The sequence below is a fragment of the Protomyctophum bolini genome (genome assembly GCF_963924005.1).
Source record: "Protomyctophum bolini genome assembly, chromosome: 15".
NCBI lineage: Eukaryota > Metazoa > Chordata > Actinopteri > Myctophiformes > Myctophidae > Protomyctophum > Protomyctophum bolini.
The window spans coordinates 36771102-36784676 of record NC_137876.1 but is presented as its reverse complement, the minus strand read 5'-3'; the positions used below and the strand labels follow the sequence as shown (position 1 = coordinate 36784676).

Sequence of the window (13575 nt, the reverse complement as noted above, 5' to 3'; positions counted from 1 at the left end):
ACCCGCTCAGCCACTGGAGAATGGAGATGTTGGTCTCTGTTGTGTGTGAATATACAGTAGTGTGTGTGAACAGGTCTAACCCGGCTCCCCAACCACAGTCCACTCTCTTCTGTCTACTAGCCATGCAAAACGAACGGGCGAGGAGGGGAAAAACATCATATTGCTTTTATTTATTTTTCTTATGAAACAATGTGTGCCAAATATTGTCTCATACAGAACATTACATTTTATGCAAATATATAAAATATGATATAGAGATGAACATTCAAGTTTAAGCAAAGAATATGAACACAGTTATGTGTTTTGCTCATGCGTGTGTTTGCACTCAGACATGCATGCGTGTGTGCATGCTTGTTTACTTGTTGCTGTGTATGATTGTTAAAATGAATAGACCTGAGATACCAAGACAGCATCTGAAACTCGTCATGTAGAGATTCCACCACTGTACCGCAAATCTCTGCCCAGCTTGTCTCCTTATTGCAGTTCTATCCACAACTACTCTCAATCAAAACACGGCAATTACTTGTAGCTCTGTGTGTGACTTATTACCCACACCCCTAGTATTTGTGTGTCATTTTCTCCACCTTTATTTGAATATGTAAAGAGGAGTGGCGTGGCTTTTTATTTGTGCCATAAAATAACAAATGCATAGATGAAAAGCATAGCGGCGTGTCCTGTCCACTTCCATCACTGTCTGAAAGAGGAGAGACGAATGACCATCCCATTACTATGGTAACTAGCCACTATATTCAGAGCTGCCTGAGTGTGTTTCTACCCCCGCAGTGACGAGAGGGCAAAGCTGACAGGCCCTTCACACAACGCACACACACACGCACACACGCACACACACACACACACACACACACACACACACACACACACACACACACACACACACACACACACACACATATACACAGATAGGAAGGGGCTGGAAAGTGCTTCTCGTGAAATACACTGACGGGTGGCAAAAATAGACGGAGACAAACAATACAGAGAGTGAATGCCCAGTGCTCCCACATACAGTAGTGACACTCATGGCACAGCGTTGGGTGAGAAAAGTAGCTGCCTGCCTTGGAAGGTTTCAGTGCCACCCCAAAGTGAGACACTGGGGGGAAGAAAACATTTTTTGGAGCAGATTGTAATCAATTTAGATGTACATAAAGCACTGACTGTGATACCAGATTCATTTTCTTAACCACTTTCACCCTGGCATCCCTATTTTGGATATGTCAGTATAGGGGAAGAACAATTGTTTCAACATTTTCAAAATTCTTAAAAGCTTTCCTATTTTTTAATAGCTGAAGTATAATATGGTGCTTAAGTGGTTGCGTATGTTTTCACAAAGTCTGTTTTTTTTAAATATACGGTACTATTGTGTAGTTTGAAAAATAAAAAAACAGTTGCCAGTGGTTGAGACTGGCATCCAGACACTTAGATTTCAGTAGTGCGGCTGGAATGAGCTATTTTAGGTTATTTCTGTGATTATTATGCTGCTATACAGTAGTTCTATGATTCCCACATAATTATTAAACATGGCAGTAAGAGCCTCTGGTGAGAAATGATTATTACGTCCTCATGCAACGGTGGACTAGCATTGCCGCTTTGTCTTCATTTATTAAGGAGATGTTATTTTCTCTTTTTTCGAAGGCGCTGTAAAACCGATGGCTCAGAGAGGAGTTAGCATTTATGTCCCATTTACTTTTGGCCACTCACTTTGTCATGAATTTCACATGGAGTGTTTCTACCGACTGCTAACTTTTAGCTTGGGTCATTCATTTTTCAAATGCCATTGTCATCTTAAGCACACTTAACTGTGGTACAAATTCTGGTGTTGAATTATAGACAATGTCTCTCTATGGACATATCAGCATGCCCACTTTTATATACTGTAGATGTATTATTAATATTATGGATTTGTTATGTAAGGGGACATCAGGAGCATTCAATTTCTATAGGTACATTTTAGATATTTAGGTAGAGCTAACAGCATTTATTTAATTTGATGCATGTAAATATTGTCCTTATTTTGGAGTTTATGCATATTCAAACTGGATTACTATTTACATCTACACACCTACATTTTTTTTATAATTCTCAAATAATGCCATAATGTTTGACATTTTTTCTTGTTAGATACATTTTATTTTTCATTTTGTAAATTTGTAGTTAGTAAAATGTTGACCATTTTATCAACATGTTTCAGCAGATTTGTTTCATATTTATAATTTAAGTTCAATGTATAACAAGATCATAAAGATTGCGAGTGAAATCCCACAGCAGTTTGTAATTTCCATGTCCATCATATTCCTAACATGAAAGATATCCAAGGAGACTGCAAGGCTTTATAGTCCTCTCTCTGCCTGGACTGGTATGTAACTCAGTCAGCACATTGTCTATTGGCTTTTACATGCAGTCACACTGCCATCTATTGAGAGGACAAGGAAGTACTCCTCTTTTCACTCTCTCTCTATCTCTCTCCCTCCATCCCTCCATCTCTCTCGGTCTTTATTTCTCTTTTTTGGTTTATTATTAGTGTTATTTCTCATTTCTTTGTGAAGCTGCGAGCAACAGCGTGTGTGTGTGTGTGTGTGTGTGTGTGTGTGTGTGTGTGTGTGTGTGTGTGTGTGTGTGTGTGTGTGTGTGTGTGCGCGCGCACGCTCGTGCACTTGTGTGTGTGCATGCGTGCGTACTGATGGCTGTTGATAGGGATGCAGAGGAACTCTACTCTCCAGCTGCTACAGCAAGTGATAACCTGACGTGGCTCAGACAGTATGGACAGGGCATCCTTCACTGTTGATAACACACACACACACACACACACCCACACACACACACACACACACACACACACACACACACACACACACACACACACACACACACACACACACACATGAAAGTATAGTTGTTGATGTTATGTATCAATTTATGAATAGATTTGGCACATCTTTTTTTATTGTTTACATTTTGATGCAGCTACAACGTTCTGTGACACCTGTGATATTGATGCGTTATGTCCAGTACAGTATGACTTGGTGCTTCTACTGTACATTAGCAGCTGTGTTTACGCCATGTACAAAGGTAAACACGGGTTTCATTGGCCACCATAAAGGTTATAATATGAATAGACAAAGACACGAGGTGGTCTGGTCACAGCAAAGAAAGAAATGGGGGGGGTTGAGGGTTGCAGTTTCAGCATCATTCAATCAGACAACATGCCCCTCAGCTGAAGCGGCGAGACCCTCCCCGATTCTCTCGAATTAGGGAGATTAGCAGGAAAGCGCATAATGCAGGATGATGGAATTTGTCATAATTTGCATTGTCCTGGAAAGATCTGGTTTGATAGAGCGATGCATGTAGGGGCTTGTCATGTCCCACGGGCAGGTCATAGAGGAAGCTTGGCAGAAATGATTTTTGCGATATGTGCATCAGTCGTAAAAGCCTCAAAACCAATTTGTCAAGAAATGTGAGGTCGGGACAGTTGAAGGCAGCAGGGCATTTTGCCCTAACGCAATGAAAAAACATGCCCCCTCCAATCACTCCGCCATCCACAGTGTCTCTGTCTGGGGCTCTGCTGTGGCATTATGCATCACTATGCGCCTTTATTCCATCCTTACATATTTGACAGTTTTGAATGTCATTATTATACATATATTTCTATTTATTTAATAATTCATAATTCATTCATAAATAAACAGTAGTAAAGGTTGCTGTCGGGAAGAAACCTCTTATCTCCACATTTCATGTTTTGTAAATGAATACCCTATTTTTGCTCCTTTTGTGTGACACTGTAGACTGATTACAGTGTAGACTGACTACAGTGTTGCACAAAAGCAGCAAAAATAGCTGATCTACAAGCTTCGCTTCGGGCCGCGTTTTGAGCTTGCAGATGTGCTATTTTTTTATTTTAATTCTGAAAAGTAACAGTTTTGGACATGTGATGATTCCACTCGACAGCAATGATATTATAAACAAACTTAGACAGTTTCTATAGACATTTTAATTTGAAAACATACTTAATCAAAATGCAATTGAGTATATAATTGAGATTGATAGTGGCGTGTTTTATGTATATAATTGCATGGATGTTGGCGTTTGAATGTACAGTATGTCTCTGAGCATCCAACAGTCAGGCTCCCCTGACCTTGGTAATAGCACTGCGCTTCAGCTCCAGACCGGTAATCAGCATAAAGCTGACCAGAGCAGACATGACAGTGTTACTCTTCTCCACGGCTCGCTGTCTCCGGAGCGGGCATGTCGAGGGCAGACAGCCAGGCAGAATAGAAAGTACACTACAGTACACAAGCGTGGGGAAGGTGGGGAGGGGGGTGGCTTTGGGCCAGTGTCCCCCAAATCCCCACTTGAACTGACCACACATTGCCTCAACAATGCTTCATCTTAATTTTGTACTTTGTGTTTTTTCTTCTAGTTTTGCCACTGTAAAAACCCTGTATGAACTATTATTATTATTTATCTATGCCATTTTAGACCTGGACGAAGGCACTCTGAAGTTCTCCATACTTGATTCTTTTGCACGCTTCATTTGGCTATTTATGTCACTGTTTAAGTAACTGATATTGTGTGACATTTCAGCATACAAGGTTTAGGCTCAAACTGGAGCAAAAACAGAGAAAGAAATATTGAAAAAGAAAACATGGGGATGAAAGTAAAAGGGTGTACACACACACACACACACACACACACACACACACACACACACACACACACACACACACACACACACACATTGTATATATGTTGTGTATATATATATATATATATATGTGCAGGAGTCCCTTTTTTGTCTCATATATATACTAGTGTACACACCATGAAGCCCAGAGTGACATGAGGAGAGATGCTAGACTAGAGGGTTAGGTTGTGATTCTTGTTGAATGGTTTGTATTTCTCTAGAAATTAGGTGTCAGAAAAGGCAGGATTTCCTAAGGGCATAGCACAACACGACCACATCTCTTATCATTTCCCACACCCAGACGTGATCTGCTTTGAATGTGTTAATGCTGAAAGAACCCCACAGACTTGGAAGCCAGTTCAAGATGAAATCATGGCACACAGACCTGACAAACTGCCATCCAACTGCATGAGGATTATGCAGTCTTTCTGTACCCCCCCCCCCCCCCCCCCACCACCACCACCACCAATTTATTTTTCAACCATCCCCCTCTCACTTGATACCCACATTTTTTACTATTTGCCAATCTTTTAAACTTTTAAGAAAAGAGGTGGACAACATCAGGATAAAGGTTTTTGTTGCTTGAAATAAGTATGTTCCAGGAGATTAAAAATCAAGTATTAAGATTTGAGTGGTGAATTATAATTCGTATGTAAAAGTACACTTGAGGTAGGATGTGGATTGTGGACAGTCTTGCCTTATGCTCAGAAGACGTACAGTACTTATCCCACAACCCCCTCTGTCTTCCATTTGCGGTATTACATTTTCCCCTTTTAGCCATGGAATCAATGTAAACAATGCTAAATGGATTTAGTGGCATTTCAATGAAATGACATATTACAAATTTTAATCGAATTACGTTTCTTCCACTCACCCACTGTTTACCCCCTTAGCTTGGTTACATGTGTCCTTGCATTAGGGAAAAGTTAGACCATATTAATCTTGTCCGTTTTACACATTTTGTATTATCATTTTCCTGTTTAAATTATGCATAAGGTATCAATGGGGGGAAATGTGACCATTAGCATATCTGATAGTAGTGGTGGAGCGCTTTTCCACCTCTCTCTGTCCTTGGAACCAGCCAGAAAACCTGACTGTTCGTCGATACCAGGTCATTTTACCCAGGCCACCGCGGTTCATCCATACCATTCCTCAGCTCTGCTAATGACACTCAGAGATGTCCTCAGCGAGATGGGGCCCGCTAGGCTGAAAAAGCACTAGTGTGAATATAGCCCATCTCTGTCTGGCCATGCCTTTCAGCTCTTTGACAAAAACAGCAATTAGAAACGCCTCAGACACTCCTGGCGGTTACAAGACACCGTTAAGGCCTGAAAGTGGACACAGCCAGTCGCTCCCTGAGTGCATTTACATATATGATACTGTCTGAAGCTGGAGCGAGCGAGGGAGGGAGAGAGTGGAGAGAGAGAGAGAGAGAGAGAGAGTGTCGTCGGGGCTGTTTGACCTTTTGACACGTCATTGGGTTTATGAAAAATGATGGTGTTTAAGCCATGAAATAAAGGTCGATAAAGCATGAAGCCAAAACACAGCTTTAATTAATGCTAAGCAGCTGGGCACGTGCTGCGTTTGCCTCAGACACTGAGCTCATTGAAAATTTGTTTGGCTTAGAGGGATTGTTGTGAAAATAAGGTCATAGATGAAGTTTGTGTCAAAGTCAATTGGTACTATAGGTTTTGGAACTCATACTGTACTCTTTATTATAATAAATGATGCATTTGTGCTTGTTCACAGCAATTGACTTTGAACTTTATACACTTGCCTTGCAGAAAAATGTATACCCAATAATATTTTAAGCATAATGTAATCTACACTATAACAGGAATCCTAAAATGTTATTAACAAGCACATTTTGGCTATGTGTCTTTGACACAAACTTCATTTATTCTTGACGGAATAACATTTTATAACATATTAGCAGATATATTGCAAAAAAGGAATGGAAGATAAATTAACTAGTCATCATGAACTTGTCTTAGCATTGATTTACAATGAAAACTGTAACGCATTTAGCCCTTTCTTGTCTGTAGGCCATTTAGACTGCTAAGTCCTAGCATTTGAAAAATACTTTAGCTTGTTATAGAAAGTTTAATGTCATGCAATTGTTTGACCCTTATGAATATTAAAGGTCCCCATCTCTGCCCCATTAAAAATGCATGTGGCATTGTGGTTGTTGATCACGTTTAGAACACCCATGCAAATTGGACTGTCTTCCCTGTCAGGGCCTAAGATGAATAATGTAGTTGTGTTGTATATTCTGGGACATAGCATTGACAGTCAATTAACAAGTTTGATTGGTGTGTGAACTCACTCTTTTGAACTGTTAATTTTATGTAAATAGTATTCGCTCTCCTCTCTACCATGTCTCTGCTCCCCCACCTTGCCAGTTCACCACAGAAAGATGTGCCCCCTCCGCAACCAACCCCTCCTGTCCCTATCCCACCTCCCACTAAGAGTAACCAGAGCTGGATCCTTAATAATTGATCATCACACACCTGCTTGGCAGAAGCTTTGGGGATACTGCCTATAACAGTCAAGGGAGCGGGGGGGAGTAGGTTGGTGGTAGTCCCCTTTTGATATTCAAATCAACAAACGGTAGCCCTTCCCTTTGAATTCGAAATGGAGAGGGTGGCTCTTTTCATAGGAGAGACGCTTGTTAAGAGATCCTCCTGGCCACACGTCCAACCTGATGGAGCCACCCTGTGTGAGAGGAGATATGATGGCATTTGATGGCTCATAAATGGAATGCCAATGACAATTTGTTGTTGACATGCAGGGATGTTAGGCAGACGTAGATGTATGGCAGGCTCTCAGGCACATTTCCCTCGCAGGTAAATGATACGGTGATTGATCCGACCATTTGAATGCAAGGAGGCCCCGGCTACCACCTCCTCACCCGCCTCCTCTCCTCTCCTTTTCTTTCCCTCTGCCCCCTCGTCCTCCCTCCTCTGTCTCTCCTGTCTCCTGCGCTGTCCTGGTAATTTGGAGCAGCAGAAGCAGAAGCCGAAGATTCATCAAAGTTGACAAGTGAACCCAGGAGCTGGGAATCATGGGAAACCCATCTGATTATGGAAATGGCCGTGACCATGTCGCCCCTCCAGCTAAACAGTTGTGTAGCTAGCATATTTTTCCCCCTCCGTTTTTACTTCTTTCTTTTTTGCAGATATTCTTTAACAAGCTAATGTAATATATTTCAGAAAGGAAAATAATAATAAATATATGAAATATGAAATACAACAACATTGTCCATAACATACCAACATTGACACAGGTTTGTCCTGACAAGCTACCAAGTGAGGGAGAAGGGGGGTTCCGGGAGTTTTAGGAGGAGGTGCTAAGCCTTCAGTAATACCTCTGGTCCACACTTTAACCCTGGTAATCTGCCTGTGAAACACGATACCCGTGGATGTGCCTTTGCTAATCAGCTAAGGACCTTGTTTCGAGCCGTGTATCAATTGATTCAGGCCTCCTTGATCCTCTCTGGAGGTCCACGTCCATTCAGACCCCAGGGTCCCGGCTTGGCTGCCAATTAACAACATGTCACCCACAGCTGCTTGCATTGATCAGGAGTGACTGTCCAGCAGCTCAAACACTGGCAACCTTACGAGGGTCTCTAAAGACCTGACCTCAACAGCACTGTTCATCCCCACTCATCTCTCTGCATTAAACAGATAGATTTTTGTTTACCGTATTCATTTATTTTTGTATTGAATTGTGTAACTTCTCGCTCCAACAGTGGCATTTAACATAGAATCTCAGCTAATTATCGCATAACTAATTATTCTCTTGAATAACAGGTATGCTGCTACTCAGAAACACCTGCTTATTTTAGTGCTGTGAAATGAGTATTACTGCTGATGAGATACTGCAAAATGAGGAGGGAACTGGAACTTGTTAATTGATGCACTGTTCTCCAAATATCGACTGGTAATTTATGTTAATTTGATTGTTACACCTTGCTGATGAAGTTGTGCTTTTTTTATTACATTTATTTTTGAAGTCTGTGGCTTGTTTCTTACACCTAGTTTGATTATTGAGTGATTATCACCTTTCATTTAAAGTTTAAATTCACCCCTTTAGTTAGACTAGTTATAGAGTGAATAATATAAAACATTATCACTTCTATACAATGTCTAATGGTGTGTGTGTGTGTGTCTATGCAGTTTACAATTCAGGTTTTGAAATAAAATAAAAGTTCTGTCAATATTGAACTCCACAACATCTTCACAAGCTATTCATTCGAGAGGATGACTGCATTTATCATGTTTGACATCACAAGCCAAGCTGTTGCAGCTCTTCCACGCCACACCAGTAACCAATTCTGTGGAAGGTTGTAATTGAGTTTCAAGCAATGGATTGATTTCTTGTAGAGAGATTTATTCCCTTAACACTGTGTGTGTGTGTGTGTGTGTGTGTGTGTGTGTGTGTGTGTGTGTGTGTGTGTGTGTGTGTGTGTGTGTGTTGTGTGTGTGTGTGTGTGTGTGTGTGTGTGTGTGTGCGTGCGTGCGCGTGCGTGCGCGCGCGTGCGTGCGTGCGTGCGTGCGTGTATGTTGTGTGTGTGTGTGTGTGTTCAAGGGTGCCACAATGAAGTTCAAGTTCTCAATCCACGTAAGATGGCATCATTAACCTTAAGTGTCACCTTTCTTACCTTAGTAATGTTGATATTTCTACTGTGTGTATGTGCGTGCGACTCCTCTGCAGGTGGATGAGTTGGTGTTCTGTGCAGGCCAAATCGCTTTGGTCCCCTGCACCATGCAGTTGGTAAAGGCTGGCATCAGGACGCAGGCTCAATTGTCCTTTAGCCATGTGGAGAAAGTACTGGACGCTGTGATGAGTGGATTGACCCTGGGTCATGTTCTCCAGGCCCATATCTATGCCACAAGAAGTCAAGATGTTCCCATCATCAGGGCCGTCTGGGAGAGCAGTCTGAGAGCCGCCCGAGAAAAGGTGAGTGATGTGGTGACCAGAACGATTTCCGTGGTTTTGTATCATTTCCCCACGCACCTGTTTCTGACAGAGAGAGACATGCCACATCTAGCTGTTTCCTTTATAGATGCCCATGAAAGATATATTGCACATAGTCAGTAGTCACTAAGCCCTGGAAAAGATACACACAGAATAAAGTGGTATTCAAAGGTAGGAATATTCAAATTTCAATGTTACACTTAAAATATCAGAGCAAAGAAAATATATTAAATACTCATGCTTGTCAGAAACACTTTTCATTTTGTGTGTGTGTGTGTGTGTGTGTGTGTGTGTGTGTGTGTGTACTTTCAAAATAAGCCAAAGTTCCTAGCCTCTCTCCTCCTCTCTCCTCCTCTGAGACTCAAGCCGCTGCGTCTGATATTTACCAGTGAGCACGCTCATGAAAACTTGATGATGTGGGAAACACTGGTGTCTTTGATAATATGGAGCTTGGCACAGAAGCAGATGTCTTCCTCAGAGCTTCCCTAATCCTTTGCCCCTGCACACCATTTTAGAGCTCCGCTCAACTCTCAGAGCAGCTTATCCCCTCTTCTCCACCTCCTCCACCCGCCCGCACCCCTGACACCTCCCTCCACCCCATCCTCTCCCCAGCTACAACTGCTGCTCTATGACTAATAGGGGCATCAGGCTTCCCCACAGGTCCTGCTCCTCCTGCAGTAATGTCTGTCTGGTCTGGGGAATTTGGGGTCTGGGGAGAGAGGATGGAACTGGAAGTACTGTGGATGAGCGACTCCTGGGAGGTTTGGAATGGTAGAATTTTGACTCTCTGCCAATTCTGCAAAAGTCTCGTTCCATACAGGTAATTCCTGGTTAGGGCGAACACAGTTAATTATTTAGTTTCAGTTTATTTATTAACCATATCACCACGTTTAATTAGCATGCAGATTCAGACCACATAGTTTGAGATGAGTTTGGTTAGTCTCTTGTGAGGTGGTCAGAACTGGGCATCTGTTGCACTCCTTTGAGTTATATCCCAGGAAAATCAAAATATTCATCTGGTGGACCCCACATAGGCACCACGGAGACTGTCCCAAATGAGCAGCTCTCATTTTCAAATGATTTCAAAAGACAAAGCCCTTTGATTGACAGCTATGGGTATGTCACCTGTAAACAGGTGAAGTAACCTGGTGTCCTCCCTCAGGGACAGAGATGACTTAAATAACTTACCCGACCTCCCACTCTGTCTGGATAGGACTTCCACGTATTTCTCTATCCCCTAACGCCCTCCCCTCTCTCTCTCACATCCTTTCTTTCTTTTGTGTCCCTTGTTCCTCTGTACTCTCTAGTGCAGAGGGAGGATGGAGAGGTATTAGGGAGGTGGAGAGAGAGAGAGGGGCTACAGTGGGGGCCTTCTGTTTCATCCCTAACCCAGTGCAATGCTCTCTCTCCCTGGGGTAGGGATTACACAAAGCGTCGGTGTTCATTTGAAGTGAGTGTAATGAGAATATTTAACTCCGGTCAAACAGAGATAACACAGCTCCCACAGAGAGGGACAAACGTAAGCTCCACCACCTTGGCTGGCTGCTCAAAACCTGCAAAACTTACTACCATAGGAACCAGCATCTCTTATTAAACTTCCAAACTGAGGCCTTTAAATGTAATTAAAGCAACATATATGATACACAGTAACCTTGAAATTTGATAGGTCCAAATATTGTCGATCATTTTCATCTTTCTATGTTCTGTGAGACAGAAACCAGAAGTACTGTAGCTAGTGATTCATTTTACTGTCATTGTATGGCCACACATGGTCTCACTTTTAGCACATAAACAAACGTATTCTGCCAATATATAATCAAGTGAGTCCTGGTACTTAGTCACATTGTGTAACATTCATTTGAGTAGGTTTTGTTTCGACACCTATCGTATCTCAACAATGGTAGCAAAGTACCTTTGATTTGATTTGGTGGACCTTCACTGTTATATGTGAGCAGTGAAGCATGCATATGACTGATAGGAACATAGTGGTGTGAAGCCACAGGGCTGTGTTGTTGTTATTCTACACTGATCATTTCTCAAATCAGGTGGATGAAGACGCTCGCAGGGTTAATTGGGAGCATGCTGGAGTTGCTAGAAGTGTGAAATCGTATTTACGGTGAATCAAACCGCGAGGTCAGTCTGTGTGTGTGTGTGTGTGTGTGTGTGTGTGTGTGTGTGTGTGTGTGTGTGTGTGTGTGTGTGTGTGTGTGTGTGTGTGTACAAGTTGAATGTGTGATACGTTGTGTCTGCTTTTGGGTCCACCTGTAATGCATTCCTGACACGTTGATAATTGTTAAATAGGAAGTTTCACTTCTTATAGCAATGACAGGTTTAAAAAATATGTCAGCTAGTGCTTTGTTGCAGATAATTTTTTGTTATTGTTTGAGTAGGCATTCATATATTATATTTAATATTTTCAATGTTGTATTTTCTATTATTTCAAGCTCTGCTTCTGGAAGACTGGAAATAAGAACAGATATTACTAGAAAAAAAGTATATTCATTACTAATAAGGATATGCCTTGGTTTTCACTATAGGTTCTTCATTTTCCTGTTTAAGCAAACCTAAAAAAAGATAAAATAAATAAAACTCAACTCAGAGATTTGTCGAACCCTTTCCTGTAAGCCTCCTCGTGCCCTTAAAAGCTCCCCTGACCCATGCCCTGTTGGCTCTTGCTGCAAAAGGACTGCTTAACAGACATGGCATTGTGTGTCTCATTTATACAAATGGCGTAGTAGACCTTTGCTATGGAGTGGAATCTCAAATAGAGAGAGGCAGTGAGTGCACAGAGAGCGATATATAGAGAGGGAGAGAGAGAGAGAGAGAGAGAGAGGGAAAAATAAAGTGGGAAAGGATATTATGGGGACTGGCGGCGCTCGGCACTGAGCCACAGAGCCACACGCTGAAGGCGTCCCGCTGGGCAGGAAATGTAGGGGAACTGGCTAAGCGGCCAGGCCCCATCAGCTCCCCGCTGTTCACCGCCTTTACACCACTTCCTTATTACCGTGTTTACCGTTCAGCTTTCACGCCTCTCGGCCCTCCGACCGGCTGCACGCTCCAGGCGCACGGGCAACAGAAAGAGGGGAAAACGGGATTGGGAGGAGGGGGAGTGGAAAAAAAACAAACATAAAGAAAAGCAGGTCACACCCCATCAACGTATAGAGAGCTGAACGCAGCAGATCCAGACTTCATGGGTTTTACCTGCTGGCTGTAGATGGAGTGGGCCTAGAGACTGGGCTGGAACTGGAGTGGGGATGAAGTAATGAGATGGATTGCCTTAACTGCTGTACAGTGGGACAGACCTGTCTCGCACGCACGCACACACACACTGCCACCTTCCAGCCAGCCCTCCGACTTGCCACTCCGGCACTTAGCTCCACCATACATCAAGATTTTGTCACCTCTTTATTTTATTGGATTAATCTAATAAATGATTTCTGGTCAGACAGGGGTGTCAGCCATTTGGAGTTCTACCCCTCTGGCATCCCCTGGCCGAGAGAGGCTGGCTGTAATTAAGTTCTGACCACAGTCGGTGCTTGAAACATGCACACACATACAGTACAAGCACACCATATTATTCACACAGAAATGTACCACATGTATAACTTATTTGGATGCATGAAAAGACATAAATGACCAAACCACCTCAGCAAAGAAAAGTCAGCAACAACCAGGGCACAATAGTTGAACAAATAGTACAGTACCGGTACATCTAATGGAGATCTGTGTTGCATGTCCTTCCAAGACCCATTATGATGATTCAATGTTTGGAACTCTAAAGTAGTGTCGTCATCCAATTCTAAGCGTTACTTCTGCATTCTTCTTTTTCTTGTTATCTCTGAGCAACTGTATGTTGGTTTCGGCAAAATAAACAATTGGATATTATATTAATATTCTTC

The 13575-nt window shown here is 42.3% G+C and overlaps 1 protein-coding gene across 1 annotated transcript in view; it reads left to right on the top strand.

Annotated features, from left to right (window-relative positions):
* The window catches only part of dph6 (diphthamine biosynthesis 6), a 75323-nt gene that overhangs the window by 52951 nt on the left and 8797 nt on the right, over positions 1-13575 (top strand). The window contains exon 13 of the mRNA XM_080783619.1: positions 9413-9658. Coding sequence (XP_080639745.1) covers positions 9413-9658 — 246 coding nt within the window. The remainder of the gene's footprint in view (positions 1-9412; positions 9659-13575) is intronic.